General features: G+C 35.7%; 2 protein-coding genes across 2 annotated transcripts; one reads left to right on the forward strand and one right to left on the reverse strand.

Annotated features, from left to right (window-relative positions):
- Positions 1-265: 265 nt before the first annotated feature.
- On the reverse strand, positions 266-472 carry K441DRAFT_549609 (uncharacterized protein; the record flags this gene model as incomplete). The annotated part of the gene is made up of 1 exon (XM_067643014.1): positions 266-472. A coding segment is annotated over one exon (207 nt), but the record flags the coding sequence as incomplete, so codon positions are not given.
- A 16,699-nt stretch (positions 473-17,171) lies between these two features.
- On the forward strand, positions 17,172-17,357 carry K441DRAFT_549135 (uncharacterized protein; the record flags this gene model as incomplete). The annotated part of the gene is made up of 1 exon (XM_067642990.1): positions 17,172-17,357. A coding segment is annotated over one exon (186 nt), but the record flags the coding sequence as incomplete, so codon positions are not given.
- Between the last annotated feature and the right edge of the window lie 3,834 nt (positions 17,358-21,191).

Below are 21,191 nucleotides of genomic sequence, written 5' to 3' on the forward strand. Positions count from 1 at the left end.
GTTTAACACCTTCTTCCCTAATATTGGTATTATATTAGGTTTTAAGACCTATTATCTAGTTATATATATAAGCGGCTTTATAGGCTTCCTTAATCTTATTAGCCTTAGTGTTAAGCCCATATACAATAATTTCCTTAATTAACTTATTTGGTAAGTTAAGGCTTTAAGGGACAATTACAATATTATCTTATAGGCTACTCAACGTGACATTATAGGTATTCTGGCTATTAATTTTAATGTCCCCTTTATTAGGGTTAATAAACCGTTATAAGAGCTTAAAGACTATAGACTTGCCGCTTCCGCTTTGTCTAATAAGCGCAACAGTCTTCCCGCCCTTAACTGTAAAACTAATCTTATTTACCGCCGGCCGGTTACTATCCGCGTAGGAAAATAAGATATTAGTAAATTTAACACGCCTAGTGGTAACCTTAAGGCTTATTACTCCTTCTTTGTTAACAATAAATGGCCTAGCTTAAAGAAGTTTGGAAAAGCGCTTTTCTAAACTAAGGCAATCTATAAGAATATTATATAATCTTATGTTAAAGTTTATAAATTCAAATATGCTTAGCTAGGATTGAATTAGAATAAATAAGCTGCCTAGAGGTGCGAGACCCTTTATAATACGAAAAGCTAAGAGCTATACTACGATTACTAGGCCGATCGTTTTCGTTATATGCGCCGCTAAATTGGCAAATAAGCGCAGCCAAGACATTCGCCGTATTAGTATGATGAAATCCGATAATATAGAGGAAAGTTAGCGGTTCTTATAATCTTAACAGTTAGCTGAAATTACCAGCTCCCAATGTTTTATTACTTTATATTTAATCTGGCTTTCCCTATATCACATTGTGGTATAATCTTAACGCATCCAAAAAAGCTTAGGATTCTTAGCGAGTTCGGCCCAGATTTGCAAGACAACTACGGCTATTGCGATAAGTCCAATATATCCATTAATAAAGTGCGACAGATAGACTGTAATAGTGATAATATTAATTATAGAAGGCATTGTGTTAAACAATAGGTAATTTATAAAATTAATAAACCGTTCTCCTAGGTTTATAACCTCTATAACTTCTACAGAGCTTTTATCATTATAGAAGTCCGTTAATAGTTTTATAATATATCTAAGGGCTCCCTCTTTAATATTGCGCTTTAAAGACGTTATAACTTGCGCTTTTACTAGTGGTATAGGCAGTGTTATAAGAAAGTAAAGTAGCGACCCTATATAGAACTAAAGTTCTTAAACGGGTAAGGGACCTTTAAAAACTAGTTAGTAAATACTATTAAAAAACGGCATAAATACATATACTAAAAGGCTTAAGAGTAGTCAGAAGTGTACCCACTAATATTAATAGTAAAATCACTAGTGGCCTATTTAAGACTTATATGATACCCACTATATAAATTAAAAACTATATTTCTAGGCCCTTTGGCCGCAGGTAAGGTACGATTACTAAAAGATCCTCTATATAATCCCCCTAGCTTTTAGTGTTACTAGCTTAAGGCTGTTCTATAAGTAGTGGCTTAGCTTTAGTAAGCTAAGGTATTTTATGTGGGATAGAGAGCCCGGCTATTAGAAATATCTATAAAACTAGTGTTATAAGACGCCAAACTCTATAGATATTGGTCGTTAATTAATTAACAGCGAAGAGGATTAAATGGGTGGCTTTAAGGGTATAGGAGGTTAGGAAAAAACTAAAATAATAATTTCTTTTCCGAGGTAACCGAACTATTTCAAGATATAAAAGTATCTAAATGCTACTTTATATAAGTATTAGAACTTCTAGGAAGGTTTAAATATCCAATTAGTATAGAGCTATATTCTATATAGAGTAGGTTTATACGCATATATATATAGTAATTTGCTAGGATATAGTGTGGAGAATACCTTCTATAACCTAGCAGTACCATTAAAATCTGCTAGTAGTTATAAAATTTAAACTCTTATATAGCTGGCTATAACTCCTGCTACTATCCACAATATATAAGCGGGCTGCTTTTTCTATATAATTGATAACGACTACAACCTTAAAGACTGGACGGTGTAGAAAAGGAAGGAAATGGTTAGAAGGAAGAGATAAATATAATCAAATGTCTTAAATCGCTTTATGGTTTGGAATAAGATATAGGGATATAGAAGATTTTAACGTTTACTCTCTATAATATTTTGGTGTAAGGAGGTAATAATAGATAAGGGTCGGGCGGGAGGTCTTAGAACGACTATTTATGCGGTAAATAAGGATTGGGCTATACTAAATACGGCCTATACCTTTAGTCGGCACTATAATAATAAGGGCGCTTTAGTTGGAAGTTTTTGGATTAAACTTATATGTATATGGCTTAATCCTATAGGTAGGTAAACTGTTAAGAGCTGGTGTTAAAATAAATAAGGTATTAGTAATGTAACTCTATAATCTAGATTAAAAGTAAATTCTTGCCGTTAAAGGCCTAAATAGGTAATTCTTAGTTTTAGAATGTAATCTAGTGCGTAATAGAGGGTATAGTGTGCTTAAGATTAACTAACCTGCGTATATACGCTGAGATCGCAGATAATAGAGTATTATTTATGTATAGAGATGGTAAACGCTATAAAAAAAGGGTAAATACCGCCTCGCTTTATAGAAGTAATTAAATGCAGGGCTACTGGTAATCCGTAAAGTTAAGGATAGCTTAAAGCCGTTTTGGGAGGCTAGATGGTATAAAAGGCGATATTAATAGCCTATTAGATAGTAATAGGACGCCACGCGCGACTTTAGCCTTATAATTATCACTAGCTATAAGGGGCTTAGTTAATTAATAAGGCTTACTGCAGAATATAAGCGAAGCTATTGGATTTAGCCTAACTAAAATAAGCCTAACGAGCCGGCCAGCGAATGCCTAACTAAGCCCTACTAAGCCCCTCTACCGAAAGGCATTATTAAATCCTTTTTATTGCACTACGGTAACTTACGCTTGTAAAGCGGTAGTTATACTTCTATTAAACTTTACTAATTTAAATGCTAAGATCTTTAGGCAGACTTTGCTATTCTAGCTACTTAATTATATAACGCCCTATATAATACCCTTCCTTTTTATAAAAATAGTTTCCCTAATATAGACGCTATCCATACCCGAATATTTAAAGGAGGTCCTACTAGACGCTCTTAACTATATTAAATTAGTGTCCTCGTATCTTAGTAATAGAGGAAATGTTTGGGTTAAAGCTTTAGAGCCTAATTTGGAGAAATGCGTTACAGAAGGGCTAGGTAATAAAATTAGGACTTTATCTATAACTGGGCTCTATATAACTATAAGCGGAGCTAGTATAGGTTTCTGTATATATGCTAACTGCTAAGCTACTTTTAAAAAGCTAGGTAGTTTTTTATTTAAAAGATAAAGCCAGAATAGGAATACTAAAAGATTAGTTTATTATTCCTCTTAATATCCGGAGCCTATCTATATATATATCTACCGATAAAGATATATCTACCAATAAAGACATATTTATTAATAAAGACATATCTACTAATAAAGATATATCTACTAATAAAGATATATCCGCTAATAAAGATATATCTATTAATAAAGATATATCTATTAATAAAGCCACCTATAAACATATCGTCCTATCGCCTAGGTATACTATCTTTTATATATCCGGCAAGCCGGCTTTTATTAGCAGGGACGTAGTATTCTATCTCCTATTAGCCTAGTTAAGATGCTTTTATACTGGGATTAAGTAGGTTAAAGTTATCTAAGTCTAGATTAAAGTTGGCTAATTCTGGCGTAAAGGTAGCAAAATCTAAACCGAAGTCTACGAAGTTTAACCGGAAATTGGCGAAATCGAAGTTTTTAAGTAGTGTCTATTAATATACGTTGCCTAGTAAGTTAGTAGGGTTTTAAACTAATATTGTCTAAATCTTACTAGAAATGCTATAACTGTTCGTCTTAATAGAGTCTAGATAATTTGTTCTGCCTACTTATTCTTACGCCGTCTAATTTACTAAATACGCTTTTAGTTTGGCTGGGGGTTGCGAGCTAGACTTAGGAAAGGTTTAATTAATAGTTTATTTAGGTATTTAACGCCGCTTTAAACAAGCTAATCCTGAGTTATTTATACTTAGATACCGTTTCGTAGGCCCTAGTAATTCTAAGTAAAATCGGTATAGTTCTAACTAGAAGTCGCGGATCCCCTTCACCACTTTATTCGCGTTATATTTATTTACTTCTTTAGGGATTAGTTTCTTAATAGGTTTAAAAATGCTAGCTAAGCTAGAGGCTGTCTTTAAGACCTTTTCTATCTATTTAAGGTAGTACGTAAGTACTAAATAACGTAAACTTAGGAATATGACCTACTTATCTCTAGAGATATAATCCATAAGTAGGAACTAAGCGCTCTCTCCTACCTTAGCACCGATAAGATAATATAGTTACCTAAATTTTGCCTACGTGGCGATATTATTAGCCGTTATAGAAAGTGCTAGTTTACCTATAACTTATATATAAACCTTTTTAATAAGTGAACCAAGTCCCTTTCCATAGGGTAGAAGTCCTATATTGTTTTTTTCCCTATTAGTAAACTGGATTAGAAGATTATAAAAGAATAGTATATAGAAAATCTAATGGATGGCGTTAGCTTCTTTTCGATATATAACTTTTTATATGTTATAGATTTTTTAGTAGAATTCTGCCTTTAGGTCGGATTGTTTTGTTTTAGCTTTAACGTTTTTAAACTTAGATTTAATATCCCTCCGTCTAGGTCTAGCGATTTTAGGTTTAGATTTGGTGCTTTTGGTTTTAGACTTAATATTATTAAGCTTAAATTTAACGCCGCTAGGATTGGATACAGTGCTATTAGGATTAGGTTTAACGCCGCTAGGATTAGGTTTAACACTACTAAGCTTAATACTATTAGACTTAAACTTAGCGTTATTAGGCTAGAGGCTCTAAGGCTTAAAGAACTTTGCTAGTTCCTCTTTCTACTTAGCTAGTAAAGGTATAAGTGAAGTCCTAAATACGAGAGTCTTTACTTTATTTACAGCTTGTTGCGCACGTACGGTCCTTAACCTTATATTAGGGTTTAAGAGTTTTTTAGGATTAATAGCTTTAATAATATTATAGAGGATTTCCACTTTTTTAAAAGAAGTTAGCTAAATAAAAAGGGCTAAAGATTGATATTCCGCTTACGTCTTTAAATATAGTGCGTAATATAGTATTAGAGTAATACTTATTAAGAATGGCTATAAGGTTAACTATTTTTAGTTTACTTAATATTTTTAGAGTAAAGGAGGGTAGTTAGGATTAAATAAATAAGTACAGGCTTAGCCGAAATGGTATTTCTAAAATGTTCCTAGAATATTTTAGACACTATTTCAGTTAGTTTCATTTTATACCTATTGGCTAAGCTAGTCTAAATCCCTTTATTTTACCGCTTGCATTTATAGCCTAATTATCCTTATATCTTCTCCACTTTATCCATTCCGTCGTCACTTATTCTATTTATTTTCCTATAAAATTAAGTAAATAGAGTTTATTACCCGCTTCTCCGTTATTTCTATTATCGCATTAACAAATAAGACTGCGAAATTAGTAAGTTAATAGAACCGGCTAATACGGATAGTTAGGATAATAGTGATCTCCTCTACAGACGTCTATAACTAGGGGGTTTTGGTATTAGCGCCTTAAGAAAGTGTTAAGGCTTTTAGGTTTTAAGGTGGCTAAAGCTAGCTAAAGTTAGGGGTTGGTACTATTACTATATAGCAAACGTTGGCTTATAAGGCCGTGAATATTTATTTACCTAATTACTCTATATTTTACGCCCCGCTCTATTACCTTACCTTTATTACCTTCTTATATAACTCTATCTATATACGTTCCTACTAGGCTAGCTAAATACTATGTGTCACGGCACTGACCTGACGCATACTGTTTTATACTGTCTCGTACTGTTCCCTACTGTTGGCTAGCCCACCACTAGCGACTTAGCGGCCGGCCCTACTATTTATATACAATACCCCCTTTCTACCTTCTTCCCCTCTTTATACCATAACGTAGTTATTTAGTCTACTTTATTGCAGCACTATAATAGTTTGTGGTATCTTTAATTTGCGCCCCATCATAATTACTAATTCCCTATACCCTAGCTAATTAACCTCCGCCCTAGAGCAATCGCGACCTGCGCGCGCCTCTGCTAAAACCGATATATCCCTAGCACAGTTCTAGAACAATCCTTAGTTTTTACCTAGTACCTAAATAGGCGACACTAACGACGCCGAAATAGCCGAAACCTAGAACCCCCGCGACGTTTTTGTAGACCTATTTATAGAGACATACCCTAATATCGCGTGGACAATCCACCGCTCCCTACTATACCCTAAGACTTTTGAGCCTAGCAAAGCTTACCTTACCCTTATTAACTATACTAATAAGTTTTTTAATAACATTAAAGTAGGACTATAGTGTATATATAATATAAACACCGCCAATAAGAAAGCCAACGAAAACCTTAGTGCCCTTATCGCTTCCTAGATAGGAACTATTAACTCCTAGGCAGAGACTATTACCGTTCTAAAATAATTAACCCCTATAATAACGGTAGTAACCTAGCAGAAAAAACGAAGATCTAAAGACCCGCTAATATTTAGCGGAAAAGGCACCCCGCTAGAATGATAAGCTAATTTTAAGACCTAGCACATTAAGATTAAGGGAGTCTTCAACCGGGACTAGGACTACTTTAACATAGTTTAGTCCTAGATCCTTTATATCTCGGATATGCTAGAGGATAAGGCCTATAAGTTTATTAAGTAGGGCTTAGAGCTTATATACAAGAACCTAAATAATATATTTGCGTAAAAATGGCCTACCAAGGAAGATATGCTTAAAGACCTTACTGCCTACTACGAGGTCCTTAATATAACCTAAGTCGTAAAGAATAAGCTTAACCATTTCCCCTAAGGCGAGCGTAATTACTAGTCCTAAAAGGGAGAGCTTAATAAGCTAATAGTCCGCGCTAAGAAAACAGACGAATAGAAGGTGGACCTACTCTAAAAGTTNATCTCTCTAAAGATGGAAGAGCTGGTACTTAAACTAGCCTATAAAATTAACAACAGCGACTATATAGGTTGGAGTAAGCAGATAGATATATTCGCTAAGAANCTCGCGAACTATGCACACTAAGCTAACCTTAAGAAGAACGCTAACCACCGCCTACCTGCCTAAGCCCCTGCCCCTATGTTAACCCCGACCCTAGTAGTAACTGGAGAACCTATAGACCTTAATAAAATCTTAAACACGGAGCGTAAGCGCCGTGTTAATAATAGACTATACCTTGCCTATAGCCTACCTAGCCACTAAAAGGATACCTATAACCCCACTAAGATAGTAAACCTAGTCCTAATGCCACCCCGTTAAACAACGTGAATAAATAACCGCGGATACGGCGACTATGGAGTCTATTATGGACGCGGCGACCGCGGAGCCTATTATGGCCGCGGCGGACGACCCCCCCCCTTTAACCCTACGGCTTAGTTACTCTAAACTATGCCCTATATAGGAGCCCAACCCGTTAACAACGCCTAGTATTGGCGACTTCGCGCTAGCAAATACGAACACGGCTATATTATTGGCGAGGTATTATCTTCCTATACCCTGACCAAAATAGAGATAAACACCGCCAGCTAGACGGACACTAGACCGCCCCGCTAAGACAGCTCTATACCCTAGTCATTAAAAGGCAGACCCTTAAACTAAGTTGCGCCTAAGGGTTTAAACCATATAAGGAGGAAGACGAGAAGATTAGGTCCCTATTACTAAATTAATTAGTCCTTTCTATTAGTAAACTGCTACTTAATCTTAGATTAGCAAATAGTAATAAGAAATTAATCCTTATTTAAACCCAACTCTCCTTATTACGTAACCTATACCCCCAAGTTTATATTAATATAGTAAGCCTAGTAGACTCCAGTAGTACTATAATAGCATTTGCTGACGCAGAGTCTATTATAAGAAAGTATAACGTTATAACTAAGAAGCTACTAGCACCTAGGCCACTACGCCTTGCAGATAGTATCCTAACTTTGCTTATTATAGACTACTTTACCGCCTAAATATTAATCGGCCTCCATACTAAAGCTATACTCTTTTTTATTACCAAACTCTTGCCTACTACCCTAATTATCCTAAGTATGCCCTAGCTTTAGAAGCATAAGCCCCGTCCTAGCTTTAGAAAACTTAAAATCCGCTTTAACTTAGACTACTACTTTAGGCACTACCTCTTATAGGGGATAGCTAATGTTAGTAGGGACGCCTTATATGGACACTTAGTACTACTAAGCCTAGTGCCTAGGACTATATATAAAGCCCTAATAGTAGAAGACGTTCCTAATAAAGGGGAGCCCGTATAGCTGCAAAGAAATAAAATAATAGAAGACTGGATTAACCTAGCACTTAAGACCAAAACGACGAGCTAGCTAGCCCTACTAAGACTAAGGAAGAAGGTTCGCTTTACACCGCTACTACTAAGAAACTAACCCTAACCTAGGCACTATTTAAACCCTGGCCGCCTAGCCTGATACCTAAAACTAAGCTATATGCTATATACGCACACTATAGCTCGCGTTATAGCAAGGACTGGCTATAAAACTACTAAAACCCGGATAATAGAAACCGCGCCACCGTAACGCCCAACCTTATACCTGTCTCCCGCGCGTACCATACAGAGCTACCGCCTCGTTTCCGCCCCCCTAGGCTAACTAAGCTATGCCAGCCTAGCCGTAGCACTAGAGAGCTAAACATGCCCTAACCTAGACAATATTAAATGCACCTATGCTATTAATTTTACCTAGTTCTGTAAATAAAAAAACGTAAAGGTAATAAGGATCTATATGGCAGAGCTGGTAAAACTAGTTAAATAAGATAAGCACCGACAGCTGTTTAAAGAGCTGCCTATAGGCCTAATAGAAGTACTAAACCTATTAAAAAGGTCTTTTCGCTGGCTAGTAGAAGGCGACTATATAATAAAGAAAGCCCGTAAAGCGCTCCCCCCCTATTTCTATAACTTTCTTAAAATAAATCTAAAAACTAAACCTAAGCTTTTATGTTGGAAGATAGTCGATACTAATATTAAAAAATTCCTAAAAGGTAAACCAGGATTAACCCGCGAAGACATTCTACAACGCCTATTAAAGGAGTTTAGTAAATATATTAAGCACTTTCTCCCTAAAAATGTAGATAAGCTGCCCCCTTACTAACCATAGGACTATAAAATTAAGATTACCCCTAGAAACTAAGCCCTATACTATAAAAATAGACCACTCTTATCTACTAAACTTAGGTATATAAAGAAGTGGATTAATAAGATACTGGATAAGGGTTTTATCCGTGAATTAACCTTACCAGCTACCGTACTACTCCTCCTTACTACTAAGCCCGGCGGTAGTATATAAATCTACTATAACTACTAAGGCCTAAACACAGTCACTATTAAGAATTAATACCCACTGCTACTAATCTATAAGACACTTGACGTACTTTATAGCGCTAAGTACTTTACTAAACTTAATATAATTGCTGCGTTTAACCAGATCCGGATTGCGGAGGGTTATAAATGGCTTATAGCATTTATTACCCGGTTTGGACTCTATAAGATACTAGTTATACCATTTGGCCTCTATAACGCACCCGCTATGTTTTAAAACTATATTAACTATATTCTATACAACGCCCTTAATAACTACTGCACTGCCTACCTTAATAACGTCCTTGTCTTTTCTAAAACACGCGCCGAGCATACTAAGTATATAAATGAAGTCATCTAAAGACTTGGCAATGCTGGACTTTAGATTAATATTAATAAGTTTAAGTTCTACTTTACTAAAACAAAATATCTTAGCTTAATTATCTTAACTAATAGTATAACTATAGACCCTAAGAAGATACAGGCCTTATAGGAATGGAAGGACCTAACATTAATTAAAGAACTATAACAATTTCTTAGCTTTACGAACTTCTACCAACAATTTATCTAAGGCTACTCTGCTATTGCTATACCTATAACAAAACTTCTAAAGAAGGATATTGGATGGCTATAGGGACTAGAACAAGCCAAATTGTTTAAGGCCCTTAAGGGAGCCTTTACTTCGGCACTAGTACTAGTATACTATAACTATATGAAGAAAATAGTGGTAGAGATAGATGTATTGAATTAGGCTTCTAGCGAAGTCCTTTCCTAGTATAACGACAACGGAAAATTAAAACTAGTCGCATTCTTCTCCGTAAAGCACTCCGCGCTAGAATATAACTATAAGATCTATAATAAAGAACTCCTAGCTATTGTTAAGGCTTTAGAGGAATAGTGTCTTAAGCTGTAAGGGACTAAGGAGCCGTTTAAAATTATTACCGACTATAAAAACCTATAAACGTTTATAACTACTAAGCAGCTAAACTAGCGCTAAGTCTAGTGGGCAGAGTTCCTTTTATAGTTTAACTTTATAATTATATATAGACCTGGCAGCAAAGCTACGCTCCCTAATGCCCTAAGCTAGCTACTAGGAATAAGGCCTAAGGACGCTAATAATAAACGCCTCCGCCACTAAGCCTAAGTCGTTATACCGCCCTAAAAAGTTAACCCTATAATTTTAAAAGAATTACTATATAAGTCCCGTAACTCTAACGACGTAGAGTTTATAGCCGCTCTAGACCCTAAAATAGCCGAAAAGTTACTAGATAAGTTAATCCGGCTAAGATACCAGGAGAACGAACTTGTAAGAGATATAGTAGCAGCCCTACGTAATTGGAAAGCTCGCCGTTAGCTAAAGAAAATTAGGAAATTACTCTGTTGCGATAAGTTAGAATATAGTATCATTAACAGATAGATTTACTTCCGCTAACATCTCTTCGTCCCTAACGCCCTAGACCTCTACCTAAAAGTTACCCATCGCTCTTATAGCAGCGGCCCTACTAATTACCCTAGCTAGGTTAAGACTCTTAACCTCTTAAACCAAATATACTGGTAGCTAGGAATCTCCTAGTTTACGGCTACCTTTATTAAAGACTATACCCTATACTTTCACACTAAGACCCCCTATTCTGCCCCGCCCGGTTTCCTAAAGCTACTAGAATTACCCGCCTGCCCGTAAACTAATATCTTAATTAACTATATTACAACGCTGCTAGTATGCTAACACTATAGTAAGGTATACGAATATATCCTTATTATTATAGACCGCCTAACTAAAATATAATACCTTATTCTAGTAATAGGACTCTTAATAGAGGAGTTAATTAATGGCTTTATTAACAACGTATATAAGCTCTATAGTGTATTAAGCACAATTATCTTTAATCGCGGTATATAATTTGTCAGCGACTTCTAGCGACGACTAAGTAAACGCCTTAAGACAATCTTGCGACTAAGCTTAGCCTAGCACCTAGAAACGGATAGCTAAACTAAAATTATTAACGCCGCCATAAATAAATACCTTTGTGCTTTTGTTAGCTTTATATAGGACGACTGGGTTAACTACCTGCCGCTCGCCGAGTTTGCTATAAATAACTAAGTTAATAAAAGTATAGGCATCTTCCTATCTCTTACAAACTACGGCTTTAACCCTCGCCTTAGAATTAAGCCTGCTGGCCCCTACCTACCGACACTATTAGTACAAGTAAAGAAGGAGTTCTTCCGCGCAGACTCTATAGCCAACCGCTTTAAGCGGATATTAATACAGCTTAAGGCCCTAGCCTAGATTTTATAGTAACGCTATAAAGATAATGCTAATACCCGTAGGGATAAGAGTGCGTTATTCTACGAAGGTAATATAGTTATAGTTAGCTTAGAAAATATAAAGATAAATAGACCTAAGAAGAAATAGGACGACAAATAGGACGGCTTGTACCCCGTACTCGCAGTATACCAAGGGGTAGTTATAATAGACCTCCCGGACTATATCCGAGTAAATAAATCCTTTTATACATCTAAGGTCCGCCTCTAGGCTGCTAAAGAGATCCCTAGTTAAGTAAATATTAATACCGCAGAGCGCCGTAATATATAAGGACGAGTGGCAGAGAGAGATAATAACGGCAACATAGAAGACAAATGGGAGTTTAAGAAAATCCTTAATATACACAATAAAGACCCCTAGGGCCTAACTTATAAGATTAAATAGAAATATTATAAGGATATAACCTAGCAGCTAGAGGAAGACCTAAAGGGTTGCGAATAAGCTATACAGCGCTTTTATAAGCAACACCCTAAGAAGCTAAGACCCCCAGACTGGGTACAAGATAAGGAAAAGTCACGCCAAGATCACAGCCGACTACCGCATTAAAATTTGTGGTAGTTAAGATGTTATAGAACTTTAACCGGCGGTTAAAGTTATTTAATTGGCCAAATTCTTACCAAGAAACGCCACACGGACCGATTTAGGTGGTGGTGTAGAGTTCTGCCGACCTTACTCACTAAACTAACCAATTAGGATTTTCCATGCCCGGCATAGAAAATCGCCATTGGCTTGGTTAAGGGCGGTAAGCGGAACTAATATCTTTGTGGTAGAAAATAAGCAACCCCGTATACTGCCTATTTTTAAGTTATCTATTCGGTTTAGGGACTAAACCGTCTGGGGGAGAGGAGTATTGTTACGGCACTAACCTGACGCATACTATTTCATACTATCTCGTACTATTCCCTACTATTGGCTAGCCCACTACTAGCGACTTGGCGGCCGGCCCTACTATTTATATACAATACCCCCTTTCTACCTTCTTCCCCTCTTTATACCACAACGTAGTTATTTAGTCTACTTTATTACAGTACTGTAACACTATGCCTCTAGTACCTACTTCGCTGTTTGTTACTCTTATATATATTAGAAGGGTATAAACCCTATTTACTTAGCCTTATTTTATCTAATTATTATATCTAAGTAGGAAGTTACTTAAATTATATAAATTAGGGTATTTAGACATAATATCCTAGTAAATGTTTTAATATATAAGTACTTCCTAGTGACACCAGTGTATAAGCAATTAAGGTATAACTTTAAAGAATTTATATTGGCCTAATTTGCGTATCTTCTAGGGGGGGAGGCTGTATTGAAAAAACTAGATCTGGGAGTTACTAGAACTGTAGAAACTTGGTCCTTAGTATTAGAGAGGTTATAAAAGTTTAAGAGTCCTAATTTTAACGTGGTGCTCTTCTATATAGTAGAACTAATGGATTTAGCTTTCTGGGGTTTTCGGCTCGCTTAATAATTTTGCTAAGGGTAGGACGATAATAGGGAAAGTAGGTTAATCTAAGCCTTTTACTTATAAATGTATTTTCTAAAAACTTACTATTTAAAGCTATAGTCTTTCTAAGGCTTGCTTTGCTAATAGTAACCCATTTACTTATATATATTTTATTAGGATAAGGGGCTGGTAATTCGTTATTAATCTTAGGTAGCATTTAGTTATACTTCCTAAGTCGATAACTAAATAGAGAGGATAAGTTAGCACTAGAGCGAAATATCTCCTTAACCTTCTACCTAGGGATAGACGTAAGCAATGATATTATGCCTAGACCACTACTATAGAGGCCGAAATAGTGCTTATAGCTGGCCGATAGTTGGCGGGGTAGCGTCTATACCGTATACGCGGGATATAACTTGATAAGGATATAGAAGCTAGGTTATATTAATAAAATATAGATCAAACTGGATAATATAAGTTTATATAGGTTTAGTTAAGGAAGGCTGAAGGTAAGTATATATATCTAATAAGTTTTCTGGCTTTTTTTTACTATCTTATTAGTTTTCCTTCTAACTCCTTTTGAATTTATTTGGATTTACTAAAATATATATACTATATCTAGCGTCTATAATCAATTTTCTATAGAATATCTTAACCAGATTGGCGAAATTAGTTAGGATTTTTCTACTTAAATTCATTCTATAGCTATGCCGGTAGATAAAACCTATTAACTATAAAACTAGGTTATTTTTAAGGTAAATTAGCTAATAATTCGTTTAGGTTCCTGGGAGGCAATGCCTAGCTTATTCTAAAAGGGGTAAAGAAGTTTAGGTAATTCTAGGAAAGAACTATCCCTAGTGCGGTACTCTAGTAAACTAGTTAGAGTATTTAGTAAGAAACTTTTTTTGGCAATTTCTATATAGGGCTAATATATGGAGTACCCTAAAGATAGTAAAGGGCTAGGTTTATAGGTAATAGAGGAGGTGGGGGTTACTATAAGTACCGAGTTCCCTAATTTCTAAAGATACTTATAGTAGTAAGAGTGACATTATATATATTTCTAATATATATATTTTACTTCTTTTTAGCTTTATTAGCTATATACATATTAACTTATAGGGGGAGCTATCCTATAGTTAGTATTTATAGCTATTTGGCTTACTATATATTGCTAGATATATAATTACACCTAGGTTTACTATAAGTGTACTTATCTCCAGTATACTATAAAGGCTTAGTGCATAAAATACTAGGAGATAGGAGTGAAATGCCTAGTAAATATAGTCGCGATGTAAGAATAAATACTTTAATATATTAATATATGGCCAATGCTCTCTATAAACAGTATAGGATTAACGAAAATAGTAGTTTATCTTAACTGCTTAGACAGTAGCCTAAGTAAGCTAAAACAACCATTTCTTTTAGGTGACTGCTATAGCAAAATTAAGGGTACTAGTAGGTATAACGGTATTAGCGAGCAAGGCCAAGTCCTAACCTAAATGATTATATCTAGGAAACTAGGTTGAGCTATTTATAAGGGCTATTCTAACCGTAGTAACCTTAGAGGTTAATTAGGTGGATAGAGTTTATATAAATAGCTAAAGGAGATAAGCTTAGATTAGATTAGATACTAGTTGCTTATAATAGGTAAAGTAGTTACTGCTCTATCGGCTAAGGCCAAATCTTACTATGTAGTCTAACATTTAGAGCTATGGCTATTACCTTCTAGGAAGGTAAGAATAGTGCTAAGATATAAAGCTAGGACGTTATATCGCTAATTAAATTAAATATTTGGCTTATAAACTTAAAGCGGTTATAGAACGGGATGTATACCTTATAAGTAGCTAATAGCTAGTGGCTGATGGCTAATATAACACGTACCGCCGCGGCAAATTCTATTCGCCGTTATTAACTACAACGCGTTTAATCTCTACGCCTTCACTATTACCGGACTACTTTTTATTACTTGTTAAAAAAACTATCTCGGTTACTTAATGAATCTCTTAAGAAAACTCCTCTATTTTATACACGTCCTCCTTATAGTTAGGGACACTTAAAATCTTCTGCTGTAATAGTCCTATAAGATAGCCACGCCTACTAAATTCAGCGTACCACCTATTAAGGCTGTAGATCTGGCTAGACTCCTAAAAAAAGAGGCCCGGCGGACTTCTAAGATTAAATTCCTAACTAGCGACGTTTAGCAATTATATTAATAGTTATACGAAATAAAACACGACAGATTTCCACTAAGCTAAGTTGATAAGCTTTAACGGAATATTACTTAGCCCAAATACTAGGAATGCAAAGCCTAATATCTAAAGGACGCGCTTAGTGAGCATATCTAGCAAAATACTCTTCGCAAATACGATATGGACGAGATGCCTTCTATAGATAGCTAGCGGGGTATCGTGGCGTTCTATATATATCTCTTAAAGTAATACGGGCTTTCTTTAAAGCAAGTAAGGGAATGCCGACTATTGATTAAGACCTAGACCTACTGGTAGCCTAAGGTAAAGCTTCTTCGGGAAGCTTCGGCCCTTTAAGAGATATAGATAGTAAAGAAGCACTTAGCAAAGAAAGCATAATAAGCATAGCAGTTAAAACTAACTACTAGATTAGTTCTAGCTAGTAAGGTATTAGCTAGAATAATAAGGCCTAAAGCTAGCGACTCTATAGGGGCGAGGGTAGTAAAATATAGGGGCGGGGTCAGCGCTAAGGCACGCTAGGTTTAACCCTTCGCGTTATTATATAATCTAGATCAACCATTCCTCCATTCTAGTACACTCCATACCATAAGTTAGGGTCTTAGCACCCCTTTAGTATAAGTCTATAGGTCCTCTTATCCCCGCCACCCACTAACACTCGCCCTATTAATTTATTTCCCGTCTCTATAACTATAGCACCTACTAAGACTATTAATCTCTCTAACATTTTCTTAATTCTTAGAAATTTTAAGGGTACACTTAATATCCTTATATTGTCCGAGAATTTACGATATAAGTTTACTCCCTCTATTAATGCTCTTCCGGCGAACTAGAAGGGAGGCTAGTTTAAGGAGTAGGAGCTTACCGGCCCCTTTTTTGCCCTAACTTTTAGAGATTACTATTATCTAGATAGATGCTTCCTTAGTTCTTCTGGCGAAACTAAGATATATAACCTCTAGCTTATTAAGAATAACAAGACTAGCATTAGCAGGCGGCATATTAGGTTTAATATTAGCCCAGTTATAAGACGCCTAAGAGTAAAGATGCTATTAACAAATCCTATTTATATAATCGATGGTAATGGCCGCGAAGTAGTCCTTATATAGGGATCATCTATAGAAATCTCTAACCTAGTTACTATCAATCTTCAAACGGCTAGTTTCTGGGCATGGCGTCCGATCCTATCGCGCGAGGAAGAAGGCAGTTGGCGAGAAAAAGCCGTAAAATTTACTAAAGAACTTCTAGACTCCCTACTAAGACAGCTCCTTAGTCTTAAGGCTAAGATAAATAAGAACTAAACCAGCAATCTTAGATTTGGAAAAGATAATACTATATATATACAGAAATGGGGATTAGAAAGGAAAGGAAGTTACGTATTAGTTATAAGGGTATAGGAATTAAAGTTTAGAGTTATCTTCGCCGCTAAGGAGCCATACTTAAGGAACTACGACGATAGTATAGTAAGAAAGGTATAGGAAGAATTAAGAGCGGAATATAAGAATATAATCGAGCTTGGGGAGTATGTAAGTAAACGCCACTAAAACTACGTTGCCGTTAAGTGCTAATTAATTATCCTTCTTCTAGCCAAACTTAGTAAAGGTAATCGACTTAATATTACTAGAGAATTAGCAGCCACTGTAGATGATTATGGAGTGGATTTTGTATAGCCTTGACTTGATAAAACCTGACGCTTATAACATTCCTAACTTTATACTTTAGGTCTATAACGGAATAGTTGCCATATATAATAAAGATTTTGCTTATTAGGACCTAAAGCCAGAAAACATCCTTATTAGAGTTAACGACGACGGGCTTACTTCTAAGATCGCCGACTTTAGAGAATTAAAATTTAAGGCTTTAGGAAATATAATGACTATTACTAGCTTAGTGTTATATATGGCCCCTAAACTCTATATAATAAACCTACCTTATTCTAAAGCCATCGATATATAGTCCTTTGGACTTATTATACTGGAACTTCTAACTAACTAGGAGCCTAACTTAGAGATATGGGGCTCCTATAGCCTGCTAAGTCCCAAACAGTATAATGACTAGGTTTATAACGTGATCCCTATTTATATAGTAAGTACGCTAAAGACGTTTAGGTCTATGCTAAAGGGACTATTATATAAGGAACCCAAGCAGAGATAGTCCGCTAAGGAATGCTAGAAATGGCTGCTGGGAATTATTTTAACAGGTATAAGTACATAGGAAGGCACTAACGATAGTAAGAAGCGGCCTGCGCCGGTATTTAAGGATGACGGCTGTAGAAATATACGGAGTTAATATCCTACCTAATTGATAATCTCCCTAGAGAGACGCAATCTCTAGGGAATACTTTTTAATACTTTTTATATATTTGACGTAACTTCTAATAGAGTTTTAAAACTTAAAGGATTAGCATATATTAATAGAATCATCCCCTTACTCCTTATTTTGTGTCTTTGTCGTTCTAACTATTTTAGCCGCTCTAACTCCAAGTTTATAAAGTTTTTAAAATAGTTTAACGCTGGTAAAGAGGTTATTAAGCTATACTATATACTTTCCTAAAGGATAGAGCCGCTGCTAAGTAGTCTCGTACGTCTATATAAGGCTTGGCGTTAGCATAGTGCTATAAAAGGAAGAGTAGATATAGGATAGCTTACTAAAAGCTACCTATATTACTCCCTAATAACCTTAGTCTTATAGTTAATTTTAATGGCTATATATTGCTTATCTAGCTCCCCTTCCTTATTAATTACATCGTCTTCTACCTAAGTAAAGGCCTAACCTAAGTTTCGGCATACCTCCAGAGTTTTAGGGCGTATTACTAGTAGGTCTCCCTTATTAAATAATATACAGCCTTATCCTTTACTTTTGTTTATAAAGATTAAAGTTATAAATAAAACCTTATAGGCCTAGATAGTGCTATAAATAGCCGATAATAAGGCCCTCCTTATAGGCTTATGTGATGGAAAACTTAATAAAGAATTGTTATAGGAGGAAATTGCTAGACATTTTATAGGTAGAATACTATAGGAATGCAGGCGCTATTATAAGATTCTAAGGCCTAAGCCTAAAGAGGAGGCCGTAAAGGAGAAACTATAGATAGCCGATAAAGAGAAACGTCTTGTGGATATGCGTAAGGAAAAAGGCATGGCGTGGAATGACCTTAAAAGGTGGTTTCTAGGAAGAACGCGACTCTTATATAGGAAGTATTATATATATATGTTTCCTAAAAAAGGAATAAGGCGATTAGTAGGACTAGTAATATTAAAGAAAAGAAGGCAGTAAAGCGGAAAGCAGCGCTAAAGGAAAAGAAGGTAATAAGGTGTAGATAAGCAGCGCTAAATATAAGACCTAATAAGTATTGCTTAACGGCAGGAGTAAGGAATATAAATTATGGCGGTTATTCTTATAGGTTTTATACTATTATTGGGTTGGCTTCTGGCTTTAATATTACATATAAGATAATTAGTGGGATAGTATTAGCTAAGAACAAGACTTTAACTAAAAATAGATTTCTAAGCAAAAGATCCATTACCTAAAATATAAGAATACGCCTAAGCTATTAGCCCCGTCCCTTCCGTATAGCAGCTCTAGTCTTTACTTTAGTTACCTCTATAGAAGAGTACATCTATTATTTAACTTTGGCGTGCTAGACGCGTTTTTTATAAGACTTAAGGGCATATTTGGCATTTAAAAGCCCGCTTTTATAAACCTAGGTAGGCATCTAAGCTACCTTATATTCGAGCCCTAACTTAGTTATTCTTTCCTCTAGAATTTTACAGATCTCCCATTTATCGTCTACGGTTGTTTTATTGGCTTTATTATCTTTAGCACGGGATCTCCGCAAGATAGACTATAAGCGATAGCGATAATACTAGGCACGATACTATGGGGTATAATGCTTTATAGCAGGCTCTGAGTTTAAAACGCCGCCCTAGTCGTCGTTGCCGCTATAATTATATTCGCTTAAGTTGCTAGTTTTGTTACGCAGTAGTTTAATATTATAAAGAGAGGTAGGCCCCAAAAGCAAAGGGTTAGTGGGCTATGTAGTAAATATCGCTTAGTAATCGTTATAATTAACTTAGGGGTATTAAGAGTTAAGGCCAATAGGAGGCTAGGGGGCCAAGTTTTCACAAGAGGTAGGCGGCTTTTATTATTTCTAGGGTCGTGGACCACCGTCCTTACTACCCTCATTATGCCCGCTGCTATCTTTGGCAGAATTGTTAGAATTATAATTAATAACGCTACTCCGCTTTAGCTATTTGAGCTTCCGCTTCTTTGGTGTTAAAAGTAATTCGCCTCTAATATTCCCTTTTTTATAATTGCTCTCTTTCCTAGTAAGCGGACTAGCCTAGGGAATAGTTATAATATTAGTTCTCTTAACTAGACCGTTTATTTTATTAATATCTTCCGCTATAAGTTTAATATAGTTATATATAGATACGTTGAAGAGATCTTTAAACTCTTCTAAAGAAGGTAACTTCTCACCCTCATTATTATTACTACAGTTATTTCCGTTACCTAATAATTGTTAGGCAAAGCTATTGTATAGAGGAGAAGAGTATACCCAATTTATAAGGTGTTAGTTAATTGTTGGCTTTACTAGCTTTATTGCTAGTGTTATTATCGGCTCTATCGCCTTCGGCTTTTAAGTTAGGGTTAGCTATACTATCTTTAATAGCTATTAGATTTACTGCTAGCCGTTAAATATATATATTTATAGCTGCTAGGAGAATAGGGAGAGAGTAGTAGAGATAATTACCTTAACTGCTTCCTCTAGCAACTTGACTAGATATATCCCCATAGACATCTTCCTTATTATCCTCGAAATTTTTGTAATAATTATTCTCGTAATTATAGTTAGGGTCTATAAGCGCTTTATTAAATGAAATCTCTAAATTAAGGCTTTATATAGAATAATATACCTCTAATTAGCCAAGTTTAATACGCCCTAGGGTTGTTTCTTAGAGGGGAAAGGGGTATTTTATGCTTTATTTAAGATATACTACTCGCGCCTTTCTCGGAAGCTATAACTGTATAATATTAAGGTGAAGCTATCCATTTTCTAGAGGGACTAGTGTAGAACTTGCTATTATTAAGCAAAATTTCTAAATAAAAATGAAGGGGTTAAGAAGGTGCTACCGTTGCTACTGCTATTATTATTAAAGTTGCTATTATCTTGTGCCTTTCTAATAACTCTAAGGGGGGATTACGCTAGCCTTTTAAATGCAAGCTAGTTCCCTTTTTACTACTAGCTCTTATCCGCGGCATCTATACTAGAATAACCCTACTAGCTCTATAGCGAATTAAAACGTATAATCTATACTCTATTAGCAATTGCCGTTTATAACATATAAGGGTTTATATAGGCTTAAGCTCTATTATAAGATTAACGCCTATTAGGAAACTGGGATTAAGACCTAACTAACTAAGCTAGCATATTTAGCCTCTAACAGGGGCGTTGCACTAAGCCTCCTTATTAAGGAGGCTGGTGGCGAAGTACCTCCTCTACCCTTATTCCTTAGAGTTAGGGCTAGTACTAATATATCCGTTTTCTAACCCGATTATACTAGCAAACTAAATCTTCCGTACTAGATCCTCTATAAGACCATAGTTCTAAGCGGTGCCTAGTATAGCCCTACGGCCATTTATAGCTGTGCTACTAGGGATTAGAGTTGCAGGTCACGGTTACGCTTTACGCCGCTAAAACCGCCCCGTATATTAAAAGGCGGTTAGTAGTAACACTTAAAGGATTAGGACTAATAGTATTCCTTAGATAAAGATATAATAGCGTAGTTC

Source organism: Cenococcum geophilum (genome assembly GCF_001692895.1).
Source record: "Cenococcum geophilum 1.58 unplaced genomic scaffold K441scaffold_11, whole genome shotgun sequence".
Lineage (NCBI taxonomy): Eukaryota > Fungi > Ascomycota > Dothideomycetes > Gloniales > Gloniaceae > Cenococcum > Cenococcum geophilum.